General features: G+C 33.5%; 1 protein-coding gene across 15 annotated transcripts in view; it reads left to right on the top strand.

The window, feature by feature from the left end:
• The window catches only part of TRDN (triadin), a 387,419-nt gene that overhangs the window by 269,869 nt on the left and 95,344 nt on the right, over nt 1-22,206 (top strand). For all 15 annotated transcript variants that reach the window (XM_063096118.1, XM_063096115.1, XM_063096120.1 and 12 more), the window contains 3 exons: nt 15,277-15,327; nt 20,501-20,548; nt 20,792-20,842. In XM_063096118.1, the coding sequence (XP_062952188.1) occupies nt 15,277-15,327; nt 20,501-20,548; nt 20,792-20,842 (150 nt within the window). The remainder of the gene's footprint in view (nt 1-15,276; nt 15,328-20,500; nt 20,549-20,791; nt 20,843-22,206) is intronic.

Raw genomic sequence — 22,206 nt, 5'->3', positions numbered from 1 at the left:
TGGTGAGATGTTATCAAACCACTTTGATTTCATTGAGCTTCATATGTTTTCTTTTTTCCACTTCTTGTTTAAAGGTGTTGATTACTTGTGGCATTCATAGATTGTTTTTTAGCCACAGCATACTAAGAAAAGATTGATTGGAATTTAAAACTTCCATACTAGTGATAGTACCTAACCGATAACTGATTTTAACACAGATTGTTTATTTCTTCTTACCTGCATGTTTGTGCTAGTTTCATTAATTCTATAATGTTTCCTCAAGTGGGCAAGAGACTGGAAATGGTTCTTAGAGATGTGAACTTACTCCTTTAGATGATTTTATACTTAATTTTTTAATTAAAATTATCTTTTATCTTATGAAAGCTTAGACTCTTGGCTTATATGAAAAAACAAAGAGGTTCATTCAGTGGCTCTTTTTGTACTGACTTAATAAATTGTTTTAGTTTTAAATGTTGTACAGCCATGGCCTCATATTTTTCAATTATAAAAATCATAGGAAAAAGTGTATTTGAATATCTTGCATATTTTTGATAGTATACTATGACTAATAATTGATATGAAAAATAAATATTTTGTGACAATAAAGCAGGAAGTTTATTGTGAGAATAAATCATAAATAATGATATTCTAAAGATTTCATCATAGAAATCTAATATTTAGTCATAACAATGCTTTAAGACTATTACATACTTTTCTTCCTTATGAATTTTTTAGTTAGCTTCGGAATTATAAATAATCTGAAGCAAGTTTATAATGCATTGAAATACAATTAAATAGTCTTTAAAGGTTTGTTTTCATTTATTTAAGTTTAAACTTGTGGACTTTATTAGGAAAAAACTATGATTTTTATAATTCTTAATAGATTTCAAATGCGCTTTGTAATATAAGTATATTTGTGTATATTGAATCTCCAAATTTAGTCTGCATTACTATTATACTTGGGAAACATTGACTAAGTTGAACTTTACATTATAGGAAAATCATATTGTGAAAGGTGGAATAAATTCTATGTTAATTTAACTCAGCAAACTAGACCTCATAACATGTAAGTAGAAATTTAATTTAACTTCTGCAAAATTCCAAGAAATCGCTCTATTTTATCTGTATCATACATCATGTGATTTTTAATTATTCTCATGAAAATCTTAAATTGGCTGGACTACATTTTTGAGTAGTAAGAAACAATTCATAAATTATTCCACTTTAAAGATCCGAGTTGTAGGTTGGAGTGACAGCATTTTCCTGTTTTTAATTTCCTTCTTTCAAAGTGACTTAAGTCCAACAGTGAAAACTTGAAGAAAATAGTTATACATTAAGTCACTTGCAAATCATCTTTCTTTTTCTTTCTCTCATTCACACCTGTGCATGGCATCTCTTGAGGCTTCCTTTAGAGCCTGTTCTGACAGCCTGTAACAGTGCTGGCATACAGTAGTGTTCCATTAATATTTGTGGGGTGAGTGCAAACAGATAAATTGTTAAAGAAAGGAATGTTAGGGCCGAGCCCGTGGCGCACCTGGTAGAGTGCTGCGCTGGGAGCGCGGCGACCCTCCCGCCGCGGGTTCGGATCCTATATAGGACTGACCGGTGCACTCACTGGCTGAGTGCCGGTCACGAAAAAACGACAAAAAAAAAAAAAAAAAGAAAAAAAAGAAAGGAATGTTAGGTGATCCAGATTTCAAGAAGTGAAATTGTGCCCCTAAATACTACTTAACTGAGAGAATATTTTGGTAAGTTGAAATGAGACTTCCAATAGTGAGGATTGCCAAATATTTTAGAAATCAGAATATAAATGATTAAATCCTTGTGTATCCTCATTTTAAACTGGGAATAGTGGAAGAAAATTAATAATTAAATATGCATTATTCATTACCTGTTACAACATTTGTATATGGTACTCTTCCTTAAAACTGTGTGTGATGAACCAGTCATCACATAAGCAAAGACACTGGAAGATTTAAATTTTAGCAATTGCAACTGTTATATTGTCAATTTATATGAAAATATTAAAGTGAGAATGAAAGTTAAGTAATCTCCTAATTAGGCCAATGTACGTATCTCAATTTAGAAACGTTGGGCCTTGTCCTAGGTTTTCTTATTTTTATAATTCGGAAGCAAATTAGATGATCTCTAATACTCCTTCAAAATGTAAAATTGTTTTATTCAGCAAAGTTTTTAAATAGTATGCTTACTATTTAAAAAATGGACTATAGAATATATTAGAATATAGAAGCTACTTCATTTTTAGGGTAAGTCTGGGTAGAAAGACTTTCATTTTTAAGATTCTGACCCAAATGTTAAAAAAGATCACATCTTACAAACTTAAACACTAATGGATACTTCGAAATTAAGTTGAAAGTTTCATTACAGAAATATCAAGTATAGTTTTCCATCCTCTTAACAATTAAAAATCACTTCAAAATCTGTTTAAGTAGAAACATGACAAAAATATTTTTAAAAATTAGATAGAATTTGATTGCCTATTCATCACCAAGAATAAATTTGAACCCAATTAATAATCATTTTATTAAGGGTAAAATCGGAGCGTGTGGATTATAAATGCATCAGAGTTCATGTCCAGTAATAAAAGATGTAATTTTGTCTGAATTAAAAAATGTTTCAAAATTTATAAACAGGCTAATTTGTGTCCACCCAAAGAGTTTCTGTCTTTCTTTGCCTTTGATGCTATACTATCAACAGTGGCATTCTACATACTTGTAATAGTGTTTTAAATTGTTACAGCAGTAGGTGGAACCCAAATGCTATTACATGCTTTGTATGTATTTCGTTGTCTTTATCCACCTTATCAGATTCTTCTATATTTTGTGCATGCACAGGTGCTTCTGGAATCTGTGATGTGTAATTATTGTAGATTTATCCCATATTTTCAAGTGAATGTTAATAATATCTAAGAGTAACAGTTTTTTTCTGAGAGAAGCCTATTTATTTGAATACTGAATGTTTATATTTGTTGGTGTATCAAAGTTATTAAAAAACAATTTTACATTTAAAATCAATGGAGTAAAACTGAAGGTTTAGTTAACACAAATTGTATTTGATTATTTGCTTAATATGTGATTATAAAATAACCTATTTGCACATGTTGATTAAGTCATGCTGTTGACCCTCAATAAATGTTAAATGATAAAAATATTATTGATTCTTGTGAATTCCAAACTTTCTGACAATAGTTTGTGTTTTGGTTATTTAATATTTATTGAGCGCCCACAACATGCTAGGCGCTGGGGAAAGGGGGTGGTGGGCATAGCATGGGCTTCAGAGAGAACAAGGTCTATGCATGGAGGCAACTCAAGTGAAAATGAGCATACTCAGTTCACTGATGTATTTCATCTATTTTCAAGAGAACCTTAGCTATTCTCCAGTCTCACTTCTCACACAACACATTTCACTTCTTACTCTTATATTATTTAATACTTTTAGAATGATTTATTCTCATGATTATTTTTTCTCATTAATGGAAAATTCCTTTCTAGTCCCTCCTTTCCACTTTCTTCCTCCCCACTCCCAAGTACCTGTAATAAACAGGCAGATTTAAATTCTACCTATTACAGCAGAACAACAGTTACTCAAAGGAATTTTGTACTGTTACATTGGTTTTCTCCAGAGTGCTACCTTCTGCCATGGAACATTTGATTCATGTGGTTCAAACATTGATTGGTAGGATTTCCATCCAACACTAGAGAGAATTTCAGCCCAGAAAGCCGGCAATGTTGTGTCAACGATGTTGGTGAGATTTGGAAGCAATGCTAAGAGGCATGCATTAATGCTGTATCTTTCTCCCAAAAGTTAAAGTTTCTTTATTTTTAATGACCCATCTTCCTTAATAGCTAATGCATAACTCAATCATTCTTACTTTTTGTGGTGTATACTATAGGCACGTACAGGTCATACAGAGAGATCATTGTAATGCCCAGATAACTGTTTCCATGGAAGTATTTTACCTTTCAATTTTCAGGAAAATAAACCAGTCCTCTGCCCAGTGTGGCCTCTGTGCCCATCTTTTCCCTTCCTTTTCTTTGAAACTCTGGTCATTTTGTGGAGAAGCACACTAAAACTCTAAGATTGCTCCAGGAGCTCACTGCCTCCCTGCCCCCCACACACCTACCCCACACTTCATACTAGGATTACTATTCTTATCATCAAGGAACTTCAGTAACTCTCAGGCCAGAGGAATTGGTATTTAGATGGGCTAAGTTATGCTACTTGCCATTACCAAGAGAAACAGCATGACTAGGAGCAATGTGTCACTGCTCTGCCCGCATTGTACCCCTCTAATGATTCGTCAGGGTAGTTTCTTAATGGAAATGTCATAAATGTTTTAGGTTCATAAAGGTAACATACTTTTGACATCAAATATATGGTCCTGCTTCACCTGTCTCATAATTTTTTAAATTTTGTTTTGATTAAACATCCAACAGCCTTCATGTAAAACTAACAGAATGAAAATATAAATTACTTCTTAAAACTCAGCCAAATCTAATTGTAAATATGAAGAAAATCATCATATGAATTCTGAATTTAATGACAATGCATTTCAGATTTCTATTGACAATACTTTATATAATTTAATTTTAAAACAATACAAAGTATGTATTCTTGATCATTATCTACATCTTAATACTGTATTAGGTTGATGTTTCTTTAAAAAATCCTTAAATCTGCAATGGGCCATTTTCATTCTCATCATAAGGAAAATTTTCTTACAAATCCTGTTTTCCTCATATAGAATTTTGATTGCCATCACCAGGATTTGGCATGTAAAAACAATTTGTAAGTATTGAATAAATATATATTTGAAGATTAAAATGTTCTCCAGAGAGAACACTCAACTTTATGTGTTCTGTTGACATTCATTGTATAAAAGACTATGTAAATGCATTGTAGTGTTTACCATGCAACACAGCAAGAAAACAAATCCTTAGGAGCTCAGGAACATTACTGAGCTGCTATGTTTTTACTATTAACATTTACCTCCACTCCTGCTATTATACTGAAGTCACGTATGAGTTGTATCTTTTTTTTTTTCCTTAGGAATCATTAATCGAAAGTATAAGCTGCTACATTACAAAGCTGAGTGGCCAGAACAAAGATTGTTTTCTGAGAGTATTTTATTCTTTTTATTGACTTTTTTCTTTCATGTACAGATTGGTTTTCCACTGAACACCTGTTGAGGAACAACAATAATTGGCATAAACTATCTTGAATAAAATTGCTTACTATCAATTGCTATGCCATGTCTTGAAACAAATTTAAGCTCCATACTCTAAAAACAAATTTCTGAAGTCATCTGAAGTCACTAGCCTTCTGTAAAAATGCATTGCTACTTTTTCTCATTGTGAATTAAATTACACTTTTTAGGTCAAATAATTTCAGAAATAAACATAAAAGTTTTATCAACATTCTACATAAAATGTACTTGCACCTTACTGACTATTACTCCAGTTTTTCATAGAATGGTGATGTATTATTAGCTAATTGAAAAGCAATTCTTAAAAAGTAAAAATTTAATTCAGATCTTTCTTTGGAATTTTGGAAGAGCAAAACATTATTTAAAAAAAGTTTCTTCATCATTATGACCTGAAAAGTGTGGGTTTCATTTCCTTTGATTTTATATAAGAAAAGAGAGAAACCAATCAAATAACTCATGCAAAGCATCTATTTTCTCATTAAAAGCTTTGACAATAAAAATCATGGTGGAAAATTCTTAACTTGGAATTAGCACTTGTAATTTTGGTCTTCAAAAAGAAATAATTGAGGAAAGCTAATGATGATTATGAAACGTTGACCACCTCGAACAATAGAATACAGAGCTATCTCGAAATAAAACTTAAGGCTTCGTCAAGCCCTACCAGTAATTTGTTCTGTGACATTGAGCTAGTTGTTTGCCTTATCCAGGCCTCTTTTATAAACCAATGTTATTTTACTAAGCAATCTGTAAAGAACCTTCCAACCTAATATCGTATAATTCTCACTTGTAAGAAATATCTCCTGTACCGGAGATATTTTCACTTTGCCCCCTGAAGAATAAACTTTGTCTTCTGATTGCAAGTACAATCTGCATGAAGTACAAACAGGAAAGCTAGAATTAGATTCTAAAATGAAAATATTTTAAAACATTGTATAAATCTACTAAGTGAAATGATGATATTTAGAGATATGTTACATTACGCCTAAATTTCAAAAAGTATACCTCAGGAGCAAAGTATGCTATTGAATATCAAATTAGATTATATAAAGATTCTTTAACTATTATTGTAAGTGTGAGAATCAGTAATAATGGCACATAGGACATAGAAATTATGCCCTCGACATGCAAAAAAACAACTATAAAAAATGTAATAGAAGAAGATATTGTCTCTGGGGTCAGAAGAATGTAGATAACACTGCATGACTTGTGGTTTGGGACTGTTTTTCGAAATGGCAGTAATGACTTTCTATCTATTAGAAGTCAGTTATTCAGTATATATCATATTCTCTTAGCCAAACTTTATTAATTACATCGACACAATGCCCCCCCCAAAAAAGTTTGGCTATTAGATATTTAAGGCTTTCCCATCATGGGAAACATATAAATTCAAATCTCTTAGGAAGATAGTACAGGTTCCTTTGCCATCAAGCCTCAGTGTGACTTTCCAGCCTTGGCTCAATGCTTCTCCCCTGTTCTCTATATATACTGACCCAGCCACATGAAATTTCAGATGTATGGTTTTTCTTATGCTACTTCTTATGTTTGAGATGCTTTTCTAATTATTCTTTGATAACAAACTTTATATCAGTTTCAGATTCCATCACAAATGCCAACACTTCTGTGAAGTCTTTCATTCTCTAAGATCACATTTGTCAGTCCCTCTAGCTATGAGCCTAGAGCCCTGCGCATGTGACTCTATCACTGTACTTAATCTCTTTGTGTAGATGCATCCCAACATAGACTGAACTCCATGCAACCATCCTTGTTTTTCCAGCTCACAGTTCAAAGAAAACACTCAATAAATATATCTAATTTATCTTTTAAAATAAAACATATATATTCCTCATAAATATTGTTTCCAAGAAAAGGAATTTAAAGGGGGCTGGGATTCTTGATCTATAGGAGGGGTACTTTGTTACACGATTTCTAGTTTGTTAAAATGGCATTGGCTTTTGTTTTACTCCAACCAAACACTTTTTGAGAGTCTCAGATCTTAACTTTCTTACATGTACACATCCATCACAAAGTATAATTTACTGTTAGAGTGGAGATTTTTTCTTTTATTTCATGGAAATCTGAAATATTAACACATCAAATCTAACAATGTATAAAAATAATTATAAACCATAACCAAGTGCTATTTATTCCAGATATGCAAGTCTGGCTCAACATTTAAAAATCAATTAATGCTATCTAGCACATTAACATGCTAAAGAATAAAAAACACAATTATATCAATAGATGCAGAAAAGGCATTTGACAAAATCCAACACCAATTAATGATACAAACTCTCAGAAACTAGGAATAGAGAACTTCAACTTCAACAAGAATATCTATAACATTATGTTTAATTTTGAGAAATTAAAAGCTCTCCTACTAAAATCAGGTACAAGGCAAGAATGTCCCTTCTCACTGTACTTATTCAACATCATACTGGAAGCCCTAGCTAATACAAAAATACATGAAAAGGAAGTAAAATGTATACAAATTGGGAAGGAAGAGACAACACAATTTGTTTGAAGATAACATGATTGTCTATGTAGAAAATCCCAAAGAATCAAAAATAACTGCCTAGAACTAAACAGCAAATATTACAAGATTTCAGGATGCAAGGATGCAATAGTCAATTACTCTCCAATACACCAGCAATAAAAAATTGGAATGAACAAAATTAAAAACACAATACCAGTTACATTAGCACCAAAAAAGCAATACTTAGGCATAAATTGAACAAAATATGTATAAGGTGTATTATGAAAACTACAAAGTTCCAATAAAATAAAAAACTAAATAAATTGAGAGATACTACATGTTCATGGGTGGGAAGACTCAATATTGTTAAGATGTCAGTTTTTTCCAAATTGATCTGTAGGTTCAATGCAATTCCATCAAAATCCTAGCAAGTTATCTTGTGAATATTGACAAACTGATTCTAAAGTTTATATGAAAAGGCAAAAGACCTAGAACAGACAACACAATATTGAAGGACAAAGTTGGAAGAAGGACACTACTGGACGTCACAATTTACTAAAAAGGTGCAGTAATCAACACAGTGTGGTATTGGTGAAGGAACAAATAAATCAAGGGGACAGAATGGAGAGCACAGAAACAGACACACAAAAATATAGTCAACTAATCTTTGATAAAGCAGTGAAAACAATCCACTGGAGAAAGGAAAATTTTTTTTCAACAATTGGTGCTGAAACAACTGGACATTCATAAGCAAAAAAAAAAAAAAAAAAATGGGGGGGGGATCTAGAAACAGACCTTATATTCTTCACAAAAATATTCACTTGAAGTGGATCATAGACCTAAGTATAAAACTCCTAGAAGATAACATAGGAGAAAATCTAGGTGGCCTCTGTTTGGTGATGACTTTTCAGATAAAACACCAAACATATGATCCATGAAAGAAAAAGACAGTAAGTTAGACTTTACTAAAATTAAAAACTTCTGCTGTGTGAAAGAAATTGTCAAGAGAGTGTGAAGAGACAAGGCACAGAATGAGAGAAAGTATCTCTAAAATACATATATCATAAAGGACTGGTGTCCAAAATATAAACAGAACTCAACTATAAGAAAATGAGCAACCTATTTAAAAAGTAGCAAAAGATCTGAACAGGTACTTCACCAAAGAAAATATACAGATGGCAAGTAAGCATATGAAAAGGTGCTCAACATCATATGTCATTAGGAAATTGCAAATTTAAACAAGGAGATACCACTACACACCTATTAGAATGGCCAAAATCCAAAATACTGATAACATCAAACACTAAAGAGGATGTGGAGGAATAGGAAGTCTCATTCTTTGCTGGTGGGAATGCAAAATGGTCCTGACACTTTGGAAGACAATTTGGCAGTTTTTTACAAAACTATACGTACTCTTACTGTATGATACAGAAATCTAGCTCTTTGGTATTTACCCAAAAAAGCTGGAAACTTCGGTCCACACAAAAACCTACACATGAGTGGTTACAGCAGCTTTGTTCATATTTGCTAATACTGGGAAGCAATCAAGATGTCCTTCAATAGGTGATTGGATAAATAAACTCTGGTATAGCCACACAAAGGATTTTTATTTAGTGCTAACAATACATGAACCATCAAGCCACAAAAAGATGTAGAGAAATCTTAAATTTTATTTCTAAGTAAAAGAAGCCAATATGAAAAGTCTATATATTGTATAATTCCAGCTATATGACCATTCTGAAACAGGCAAAACTATGGAGAAAGTAGAAATTTCAGTGGTTACCAGGGGTTTGGGAGGACAGAGGGATGAATAGGTGGAGCACAGAGGATGTTTAGGGCAGTGAGACTATTCTGTATAATACTATAATGGTGGATACATATCGTTACACATTTGTCAAAATTTATAAAATGTACAACACTATAAGTGAGCCCTAATGTAATCTATGGACTTTGATTACACTGATGTATAAATATTGGTTCATAGGTTGTAACAAATGTACCACAATTATGAAGGATGTTGGTGGTGGAGGAGGTTGATGTGTTGAAGTAGGGTATCTTAGTTTGGACTGCTAAAACAAAGTACCATAGACTGGGTGGCTTATAAACAACATAAATTTATTTCTCATGTTTCTGGAGTCTGGAAGTCTGAGATCAGGGTGTCAGCATGATTAGTTTCTGGGGAGGGCTCTCTTCTGGGTTGTAAACTGCTGTCTTCTTGTATCTTCACATGGCAGAAAGGAGGTGAGAGAGCTCTCTGGGGTCCCTTTTATTTTTAAAAGGGTACTAATTCCATTCATGAAGACTCCACCCTAATGACCGAATTACCTCCCAAAGGCCCCACCTCTTAATACTATCACACTGGGGGTTTGGATTTCAACATATGCATTTTGGAGCATCACAAACATTCAGGCAATAACAGAGAGGGTATGTAGGGACTCTCTGTATTTTCTGTTCAATTTTGCTGTAAAACTAAATCTTCTCTAAAAATTAAGTCTATTGACTTTCTAAAGTGTATGAAATCTCAATGAATTAGTCTACTAAGTGAATTTCACAGTACTGTATTTTGAAATTCTATACTGTTAATAGCAGAAGATATATAAAAAGCCCTGTTTATTTTTTATCACATGAAATTTTTTAAGTTAATACTTTTCTTATACTGAGTTATGTCTCTTCAAATATTCAGTATGTATCATCTCATAAAATAAGTTTTATTTTGAACATTAGACCAAAATTAGAATCATTCCTGAGATCTAGAATCATTCCTGAGATCTAGAATCATTCCTCTCTTCTGTAAGAGGATTTCAAATTAAGAAAAGTTGAAGAGACAATATAGAATATATACAATAAATAAGATTTTGTGAAAACAAAAGAACATATTGAATCTAAAAGGAATGCATGATTAGAGATGATTACAAAAAATAAATTGGCATAAGTATATAAATATACGTTTGTGAGATTGCTCAACTTGGAAAATTCACTCAAAATTTCTTAGATAACAAAAAGTAAAATATTAGGTTGAAATATACATAATTTTTCTTTTTTTTTTTTGTCCAGGAAAGCTATCAAATATCAGCAATTTCATTTTACTTGACACCTTTGCCAGACTGGGATTGCAAAGTTGGAAAATAATCATGAAAGAGGATCATACTGATGATTAGGCTTTTGTGTAAAGATTCAAGAATAAGTTTCCTGATAAAATTTGATCAGCACAAAATTTGTCAAATTTATTAATTCACTCTACAAGTAGTTATTGAGTTCCTGGTATGTGCTAAACGACGTAGTTCCTGCTTCAAAAGTAGTTTCTGCAAAGTTGTGGCTGACCGGCAGTGATGAAGAACACTGACGTCATTTGTTGATGCAGATATGCTCACTGTTCATTTTTAGGGTTCATCTGTGGTGCTCTCTACTTTATAATTCACAGAGGCTTAGTGTAGCAGTTTAGCCCTAGCTTTGTCATCTGATGGTCTGGGTTCAGATTTCCCACTGCTATCTAGAAGCTGTAATCTTGGGCAAGTAATTTAATTCTCTTGGCTTCAGCTATCACATCTAAAAAACTTAGATAATATCTCCCTTACTCGAGATGAGTGAGAAGTTAAAGAGATCTTATGTGCAAGTGCCTAACCATACAAAATAATGCTTTATCATTATATGAGTATGTGGATATAGGAACGATCAAGAACTAGCCCTGCCCTCAAGGAAATTACAGTCTTGTAATGAAGTTATTTTCTTGATTCAAACATGGAAACTTTGACATCTTAGGCTGACCATGACTACATGAGGAAAATATTATGGCTAATAAATTTTTCTTTGAAAAACCAAATCTTTGTAATAGATTTAGCGCTGAGTAGGCTAACTCTATTCCTAGGATGTCCTAGTTCATCTCATCCCCCAAACATTGAAATAGGACTTAAAATCATGCATGTCCTATTTCAGGTCAAATAATGGAGTGCTAATTTTATTTTTTATATTATTACATATAGCTGATCTTTCTGAAAGAGCTGGGCAGAGATGAACTCAAATGCACCTAAATGAGGTACACTCCAGATTTCTGATTAGTATTCTGGTTGTTAAGGTGTAATGAGGACCAGAATATCAAAGCATGTGTGAAGAGACTGCTCCTTGCAGCCAAGCTACACAGCCTTAAAGCATCATAATTATCAAGTTGGATTGAAATTTAGTCAAAGGAAAAGGGTATTTGGATGATTTCAGGAGAAGTATCTCGGCTAATTTTCATGACTATATTACTGTAAAGAAGAGCTTGTCAAAAGGAATAGAATACTGAGTCCATTGGACAAGACTTCTCTCTTTGTGATTGCAGGATACACATTAAACAAATTCTATATCTATTAATTGTTTTGAATTCTTATACTGTGGTCTATGTCACAGTTTTAACTTGCAAATACAGCTCAGCTTGCCTAGAATGCACAGTGCTCCAGTAACTGAAGGAAGCTCTTCAGTGGTGTATTTACAAACTGTCATAAAGTATTACATAGTTGGTGTTTTCAGAACTCACTAACTCTCTCTACTCTGATTATGTGACTTAACCCACCTTCAGAGAACAATCCAATTTCTCCTATTTGCAATTTCTTGGGGAATATCTCACCATATTCTCCAAGTACTGACCACAGTGTTTGGAGCAAAATATTATATTATTCTTTTTAATTGCACTGTCCAGTTAGAGGGAGAGGATAAGATTGGTCACAACATTTTATTCTTTTTAAATAAAATATAAAGATTATGAAATAAATACAGTTAGGGTCCAAGATTAAAAAAAGACACCAATGTATAAGTATAATTGAACTAAAAATATTATAATTTAAGGACTTTTAAGCAGATATTTGAAAAAAATATTTTAAAATGTTCAAAATATGTGTAGTATGATTTTAGCCCACAGGGTAGGGAATGATTAAATGTATCATTAAGAGAGAAAGAGAGTTAAAGATGGCTTTCTGACCAAGTTATACTTAATTACAAAACTAATGAACAGTGTCTGAGTAAAATTAATGTCTGATAATATGTTTTAGAAGCATTTAAAATTAATATTACATAAAATATCAATACATTACATTTTCCCTTATGGCAATTACAAGCATGGTATTAAAACCATTTAGACAACTTGAGAATTCTGTCTCTGTATTTATTTATAAATTTTACATTTTGGGGTTTGGAATAGACAGAAGAATATTATAAAATAACTTTTCTAAAATATCCCTTATGGTGAAAATTTAAGTTCAAATGAATGTAAAACAGTGACAGATCTATGTAGGACATTCACATATTAAATATTAAAACAATTGCACAATTAATCACAATTAAATACCTTTAGAAATGATGCAGTATTGCTTTAGGAAGCAACCTATAGATATTATGAAGCAATTTTAATATTCTGGGAAATTATCAGGTACCATTGAACTTATGAATAAATCTCTCCATATGGTTCTTTAAAGTTAGTCTTTCCATCAGAGGAAAAATCCAAAAAGTTTGGTACGTTGATCTTATTCACTGTGCTCATGGAAAAACATCTCAAACCAGCAGGCATTTTACATCTAAAAAGAAGTTAAGAAAGACAGTTTTTGAAATGATATTTCTGAGCACGTCAGCAGAGTGAGCTAGTAAAACAGATTAAGAATTTTAAATTTGTTTCTTTACACACAGCCAGGAGACCTGAACTGCCTAATGATTCTGTTAAAATCTTTTAAACCTTCCAATTTCAGTTTAGCTATGTTTGATATTAACATCAAGCCAAGATGCTCCGAGAATATTTTTGTTAATATCCTCGTGAAATGTCACTAATTATAAACTGATATGAACTTGATCATTCAGAGCTATGGGTGATAAATAATAACCATATCAATGGTATTTTTTATTTCTAGTATTTCCTTTAAACATACTTGATTACTCATTGTTTAAGGTCAAAACATGTATGTTTGGGGCTCAAAATATTTCTATTTATGCCAAGGAAGATCTCTAGTGCAAATTTTCTCTGTTTCGAGATTGTCTACTATTTGAGGCTTTTGTCTTGTCTGTTTCATGGGCTTCTTTTCTTCTTTTCTTTTTTTTTTTTAATTATTATTAAGTCTTGTAGAAGGAAACACTATTACCATATATGCATTTTATCTTCTACAGGATAATGTTGAAAGAAAAAGTAAGAGTGGTTTTCTATTTATTTTTCTTGCTTAGAAATATCAAGGCCTTAAAAAAAAATTAATTCTGGGATTCATTGCTATGGACTATTTTTCTTTCAAAATGAATAGATTTTTATCTAGTAAAGTATTTAAAACATGACTTGTATGGCTATTTTGATCACAATCTGAGTGTATTTTTCATTTTTAAACATCAGGCAATAGCACATCAGTCTCTCTCTCTCTCTCTTTATTTATTTGTACTTTTCATCTATTATTACTAAGAAAATTTTTAATATTCTGGTTTATTTTGAGAACTTATCACATAGTCCAATATTTTGCTGTTTATTAGCTAACTACTTTTTTACAAATTATTTCTATGTACAGATCACTACAAACTTAGCGGTATAAAACAACAGCTGATTTTGCTTTGCTCATGCTTTAATGGATCAGGAATTCAGGAAGGATAAACTAGGCAGTTTTCATGGGTATCTCATGTGATTGCAGTCAGATGTCAGACTGTGCTACAGTCGTGTAAAATCACCGACTCGTGGGTGTCCAAGATGGCCCACTCAGATGGCTGGCAGTTGCTAGCTGATGGCTGAGAGCTCTGTTGGGGCTGTAAAATGGACTGCTCATATGTAGCCTCTCCAGCATTATGGTGTCAGTTGGATGACTTACATGGCAGCTAGATTTCCCAGAGTGAGTGTCACTAGATAAGCAAGTGATAAGTGCATGGCCCTTTCTGCTTTAGCCTTGGAAGTCACGCAGCATCACTTCCACTGCATTCTCTTGGTCATAAATGACTTACGTAACCAAACTGAGAGAATTGCCCAGCCAGACCACCCCATTCTCTAAAATGTGTCTTTCTTCTCACTTCTCTGTTGGCCTAATTTCTTTTCATTTTTCAAGGTCTGTTGCCTCAGTGCCACATGAGTAAAGCCTTTCCAGATCCCATTATTCAGCTCCTGGAACCAATATCCTTGTGGTTGTGTTTGGAGAGACAGTGGTACAGATCCCAAGTCTCCTACTTAAGGAGGACCTTGGGAAAGTTATTTAGTCCCTTTGTGCGAAAAGCAGGGATAACAACAGAACCTACACATATCATAGGGTTATTGTGAATGCTGAGTGATGAAACAGGAGAGAACACTGCCTGGCACATAGTAAGCAGACAGTGTTAGCTATTACTGTTATCATATCTTCTTTCTACAAAGCCCATAGCATTTTATTTGTACCTATTTTGAGTCTGTCATAGTCTGCTCCTTGTAATAAGAAGTCATGGACTTATTTTTCATCTTTTGCATATTTAGTTCAATGCCTTATAGGCACTGTATCCCAGGAGACTTTTGTATCTTGAATATCAACTCAGAAGCCCTCTGGTTCTTTAAGACTCAATAAAGAAAACACATGAAGAAACTTCTAGTTTTTTCTCTGTTACTCCTTGTAACCTTTCCTTCTCATTATCTCTTTTGCAGAAATTAAGAAAGAAAAATCTGGGAAGACCTCTTCAATTCTGAAGGATAAAGGTAATGGAGTCAGTTTAATATAATGTGAGAAGTTTATTAGTAAAAATATCTGAATGAGTACGTAATACATTAGCAGCATCCCCATTTGCAGATGTGTGAACCCAGGTTGCACAGATCATACTCATAGTTTTTAAAACTTGTATTTATTTATTTGTTCCTAAAGTACTTTCTTATTGTTCACAGTGACCTAAAAAGTGCTCTGACTACAATTTCCATAAAAAGAAAGAAAGAGAGAAAGAAATAAAAAGATTTTTCTTAAAAAATAAAAAAAGTAAAAAAATATATAGAAGGGAAGTAAAAAATATTAGGAAGGACTTGCCTTTGTGCCTCTGGTTCTCTCTATCCATTTATAAAATTTATATGTAGTGTGTAATACCTTCCAAGCACTTGGTAATCATTGGAGAAAAAAAGAGAAGAGCTAAAACTAGGGAGTATGATTCGGTAAGTGGAGTTCTGAGTTCTGTTATTTTCAAATGCTCTTAGGCATACTTTGTCTACTTTATTTTTGTCAAGCTCCATATTGCTATGAAAAAGTATGATATTCTTATTTAAATTGTGTGACTTCAATCTTCTGGATGGACTGACTGCCTTTCTCTATGTCCCTTCTAATCCTAGGTCTCTTTCTAAGAATATTGTCCCCATAAAGCATGAAGACTTCTCTCTTTCCACCTTTGCTAAAACCCCTCTCTTCTGAATTAATACACTTAGAATATTTATAATTTATTCTATAGAATACATATATATTAATTAATTACAATGCCATTTATTTAAGTATCATGATCTGGTGTTATTCACTTTACTTTTCATGTGGACAGATCAGTACAACATTTGATAATTATTTATTGTTCATCTAATGTGCAGTAATCAATACAGACACTCGATAGACACTAGTAATACAAGAAAAGTCTGGTCTATGACCTCATAGAATTTACAGTATTAATAATATAATTAGTTAAAATTTTAAGAATCATAAGAGAGATATACAGGGAGCTATGGGAAGGTATAACAGGAGATTCTAATCAAGTTTGAGGTATTAAGCAGGGACTTTTTGAAGAAATTATATTAAAGTGAGAAGGATGAGGAGTTAGTCAGGTAAAGGTATGAGAATTTTTTGAAGGAAGTCCAGAAGCAGGGCATTTGCTTTTTGCCAGGCACATTGATAAGTACTTTGCATATTATTTTCAGCAAGGTGTGTTTGCTACCTCAATTTTTATAAAAAGAGAAGCTGAAGTATATTTAATGTAAGTTACTCAGTATCACACTGTGGGTAAGGGGGGAAGGTAAGAGTCAAAGTCAGGTCTGTCCAACTTTAAAGTCCGTCTTTTCATTTTAACACTGACATTGCTTACTCCTTAGAATCGGGTTCTTGTATTTGTATTCTTCAGATCCCCTTTACTTTGAGTGTATACCTCATTACATAAGTTTTAAAAAATCTGTTTGACATAGATGCATTGAATATGCAGTATGGAAAAATAGTCTTAGCTTTTTTGCTGTTGGGCTAGCTCTACTTAATTTCCACAGAAAGGTCTAGTCTATTTTTCTCCAATGATTACCTGTATTTTGGGAAAAGTACGCTTTCCATACCCCACTCTCACTTTATCTGAAAGTTAATAAAAACAGTGTCCTTGACTGTGTGAAACTAAAGGTGTCATTGAAACATACAGCCAGGAAAAAAGTATACATATATAATTTGAAATACACAGTTTGAAAAATCTAAACCTTCTCTTCTTTTGACGAAGTATGCAGTACCTTTCTTCTGAGCTGCACTTATGTCACAGGACTATTTTGACCACATATTACTTTTTACTGTAGAAGCTGCTCAAAAGAAAGGGTGGGACTTACTGCCAAACTTACTCTTTAGGCAATGATAATTATCAAAAATGTAAACTAACACTTACAGACTTCACATGTACCATAGCTTAAAGTACTTGGAAGAATAATTGCAAAAACCTACCCTGGAAAATTTACTCTGGGGAATTAAAAACCACACTGACCACTTCACTAAGTAGGCATCTGTAATTTGTAGTATTGTTGTTGTTGTTATTAATGTACAATTGCAGGCAATTTCCCAGTGAACACTTTTTCCTCAATGCAAAATTCTATACTATTTACAAGATGTCTCCACAATCATTAGAAAATTGTGTATATGAAGGTTTACTAAATATGATTACTGATGTAGGACCATTTAAAATGTACCTCTTTTTTTATTCAAGCTGTGTTAATGCTCCTAAATGTCTTTGTTATACATAAGTTGGCACTGTTTTAGAAGGATTTTACTGTTCTCTTTCATTTTTCTGAATATATCATTACCAAAAATCAAAGAAAAAATTGCCATATTACCTAAGATTTTACAGATTTTAAAAGCCTCTCCAGTGTTATTTCACAAAGTCTCTTTGAAGCCTACTGCCCATTGTGGCAGAATCAGAATGCAGCAATTTCACTTGCTAAAAAGCCATTATTTTACTGGAGTTGTATTTTGTGACTATTTCTGTTAAGCAGCTAAGAGGCTGCCTGCATTTGCTACATTTCACCAGCATGTACACATCCAAACTCATATTGAAGCAATGCTACAATTCTAAAACCAGTTTTATAACAGAGAAAACAGTTGGGTCCACATTCACCGGAGATGTGATAGCCATGAATGAATTAAGCATTCAGAGAAGCATTATTAGGCTTGTGTCTTTATTCAAGAAGATGTACAGAGCTCTAGGGATGACTGTTCCAAAGAAAAAGAGCAGGAGAAAGACACGTCCAGCTGACTTTTACTGCCAGTTCAGCTATTGACTTGCTTGGATCAGTGGACTCACTTAAGCCTTCTTGACAGATACACACAGGAATAGCCCTGCTTATGTGGCCTTGACCACCCAGAAGCCAGTAAATGATATCATTCACCCATGTTATTGGTCATCTTCTTTGTGGCATCCACCCCTATCCCATCGCCACTTATTTCTAACAGTTGGTCTGACTTATCTGAGGGTGGAAATTTCACTTATGGACCAAGGAACTGTAAATCAAGGCCAAACAGACAACAAAGATGAATTAATTTCTCCTCCTCTGAGAATGCAGTAGTAGCACCTTTAGGTTATTCTGTTATGGGAATAGTATGATGGCACATCAGAATTATTGACTAGTTTTGTGACCCAGGCCTGTGTGTGTTTGGATATAACACCAGAGGATTCTCAGCAGAGCTTATCTTCCTTTATGTCCTGGTGCTCAACATCACATTCCTGATGGTCCCCCAACCTCTATTTGTCTTCAGCATGCTTTTACTCAGCCATTCCCCCTCATCAACCCAAAGCTAGAACTAAGGTTACGGTAAATTGTCTGAAGACTTTGAAACTGATCCCCAGCGATGCTGCACCTCATCATCCACCTTTGAGTATCCGTGGTTTTCCCTCTGGGGGTAGGGTACAGGAATGGCAAGCTTGAAACCATCTTCTCATTCCTTTGTGAACTTTTTCTCCATCACGGATGCCTTGCCCAGATCATTCTGACAGAGTTTCAGTTTGTATTCCAGCACCATTAACTACTTTCTAAGCCCTGATCATCAAGATTTATAGATCTTCCTGTAGGCTCTTGAACAAACACAGAGAAACTATACTATTCATAAAAAAATGCTTTCCAATATTTGCAAACAAGAAAGGTGGTTGAAAAGTGGCCTAAGAGCTGACCCAAACCACTGATTTACCTCTTCTTCCTAATACAGAAGGGCAGAGTTTCCACATTTTACTCTCTTCCCCTTTTTATCAGATTTGATATCCCATTCACTTTCTTCGGTATTTAGAAACTGCTCAGACAAGCCTGTGGACTTCCTACATCAGGTCAAAATCCCCTGGGATTATAGGGACACGGAGAAGAAATGATCTACAGGAAAGTGTATGCAAGCGATGACCTAGCCTGGGAGCAGGAGGAATCTTGCCATTAGCAAACTTGGAAATCACTTTTATTTTCTGTGACCTTTCACTACCTTTGAATGCCCTATAAAAGAGTATCTGTTATCCCACCCCTTCCTTCTTTCTCCACCAAAATCAAAGTAATCTTGTGGGTACGCTCCCTAGGTCCTGTATTTTATAACTACTTTAATCTCACACAAATTCCCTCACCCATTTAAATCAACATGCTGAATCTCAAATCCCAAGACTACAGGCATTGCACTTGCCCACCCTGCTGGGAATCTGTCCCCACCACCACATCTCATTTCACATCACATTAATTCATTTGGCTTGGCCAGAAAGTGCAGGAACAGTAAATTATCCCCACCAGCTTTTTAAAAAGTTAATGAAGCTTTCTTCTGTGTGTGTTCAATCCATGGCTCTTGATTTCATCTTCACATGCTGAAATATAGAAAAAAAATTGGCCTTATTTATAGTGAGCACTATAAATAGCAACACTAACGTTTCTTTGCCACCAGAACCATTTTAAAAAATTGTACATGCATATGGATAGCTAAGGCTGTAGCTTATCCACCAAGAAAATTTTGCTTTGAAAGACACAGCATTTTTAAAGGAACTTCTAAATTCATTCTTTACACATCCAAAGCTACCTGGACCTCAGTTAATTCCAAGTGATTGCTAGAGTGGCATCTCCATTTACAAGTACTACCTACCATCATATTCTCTGCCTTTCCACCCAAGCCACAAGGTGGGAATAGAAGAAAGAGCTGGAGGGACAGATCTCTTTCTTTCCTTCCCTTCCCATCACATTAAAAGTCATTTTTATCCATAAAATTTTGAGCTTAAATGTTGCAGAGGAAGCAGAAAATGGGTTTATCTTTTATTTTTTAATAGGCTATTGAGGAAGTATAATGATGTTCAAGGCACTGTGCATATATCTGTCTGGAGCCCATGATATGGTCAGAATCACACTGAAGATATATATTGAAGCTGGTAGAATAAATGAAGGTTTATCTGATTTACTTCAACCAAGGCCCATGTTTTTAAGACTTTGAGAACTCATAGATAAAACTGTCTCTCATTTTGTTTTAATCTTATTCTTGAAATTTGTTTGACTCAAGTGTGAAGACTAAAACACCACATTTACATGGTGTATACAAGGTTTTCCACTTGGTTGTTTAATTTTTGAAGAAACATAGCCTGAAATAAACTATTAGTGCTTATTAAACAGTTTTGATCAACTTCTAGATGCTGAAGTCGTGTGTTTTTTTAAATTACAGATAAGCAAGTTCCTGTCCATCCAAATGCTCATCCTCTTAAACCAACAGGTAGATTATAGCTTGTTCAACTATTTCTGTTTACACTAAATAAAAATGATTAGAAGATGGCTTGTTATATTCCATACTGTTCTTTTTTTGCCTCTGTATGATTAAAATCATTTTTGAAAAAAAAATAGCATCATATAATTTCCACCTACTTTCAGCTTACTGATAGCTCACTGACTTCATTATATATGTGTTTGCAAATCTCTTTATTTTGGCTTCAAATAAATGCCCAATGTTTCTTTCCAGAGCCTATTAAGGGGAAAGAAGTGAAGACTCTAGCTTCTGTAAATGAAAAAGGTAATATTGTGTAACGAAATGTGAAGCCACATTGATCTGCCTATTGCATAATCAGTTACTTGCAACAAAGTAATATATGATTTCTTTTTCAGGTTCTCAAAACCATAGCTTTCATATGCCCTCATATTTTTTTGAACAAAAGAAAAAGGACCTATTTCCCATCATCAAATTCTAAATTGTATTCTGAAACAACAAAGAGTAGCTGTGTCAAAAATATGTAAAAACTTTTAAAAAATCATACGCTATTCTGATTCCCTGGGTTTGTAGTAGAATGGGGGAATTTACATTTTATAGATAACCAAAGGAGAATCTCAGGAAAAGCCATGGAAATCAAAGATTTAAGATAAAATGAAATAATTAAAACTTATCAGTGAAAGTTTGCTATTCTCTAAGTTCTGATATCATAGAATCCTTTATTTTTATTTATTTATTTTTTTCTAGGAGGAACTTAGAGATAAACTATTGTCCAAGCCCCTGGTCTCACAGATAAATAAAACCTGAATAATCAATAACATTTTCAAAGTCATTATACTTTGCAGCAGAGCCAGCATTAGAACTTCAGTATCCTAAATCAAGCTGTGCTCTTTCTAATGTGCTGTTTCACCTCCAGCATTCCCATTGTAATAGGCTTGGAGTAAGGTGGCATCTGATATGCCATGCATCAAAGCATGTCCCCTAAAACATAAGTAAATACTCTAAGTCCAGTGTAATATACTTAGTTTCTAACTAATCTGAGCACATTCTGTGGGCATGATGTTGTGCTCAGGGTTGTCTAATTCTTGGTGTCCAAAATGAACATTGTAAATGTTTCATTGTACCCATATTAGTGAACCACTGAAATTATAGAAATCATGAAATATACTTACTAAAATGAATACTGGAAATAGAGCCCATTTGTACATTTACTCTGAAGAGAAGATCTGGCCAATGTAGGGGGACTTAGCAGTAATAATTTCAATGTACTGGCATTTTTTAAAAATTAAAAGTAATAGGACTTCTGACAAGGTTATATAAGCATGTGTTGGAGTTGGGAGAGATACGGAGAACAGCGGGAGGAGAAGGCTGACAAAAGAATCAGACAGAGAAATGAAAGATGCAGAGAGGCCTCATTAGTCAGTGAAGCAGTGGATAAAAACCATACCCTTAACTATAGTTTTCTAATTTTGCAATTAATGATAATTTAATCAAAATTGCTATTTAATGAAACATGGGAGCACAACATGTTGTTTTCCTCAGCTCACATATGTACTTTTAAAAAAAGTATTTAAAGCAACATGGCTCCAAACCTATTAAAGCATTTATTCTTCATTTTGGAAATGTATTATTATACCTAAAACTTTATTTTAATCATCTCCTATGATAGT

The sequence above is a fragment of the Cynocephalus volans genome, chromosome 5 (assembly GCF_027409185.1).
Source record: "Cynocephalus volans isolate mCynVol1 chromosome 5, mCynVol1.pri, whole genome shotgun sequence".
Taxonomy (NCBI): domain Eukaryota; kingdom Metazoa; phylum Chordata; class Mammalia; order Dermoptera; family Cynocephalidae; genus Cynocephalus; species Cynocephalus volans.
This window is presented reverse-complemented; position numbering and strand designations above follow the sequence as displayed.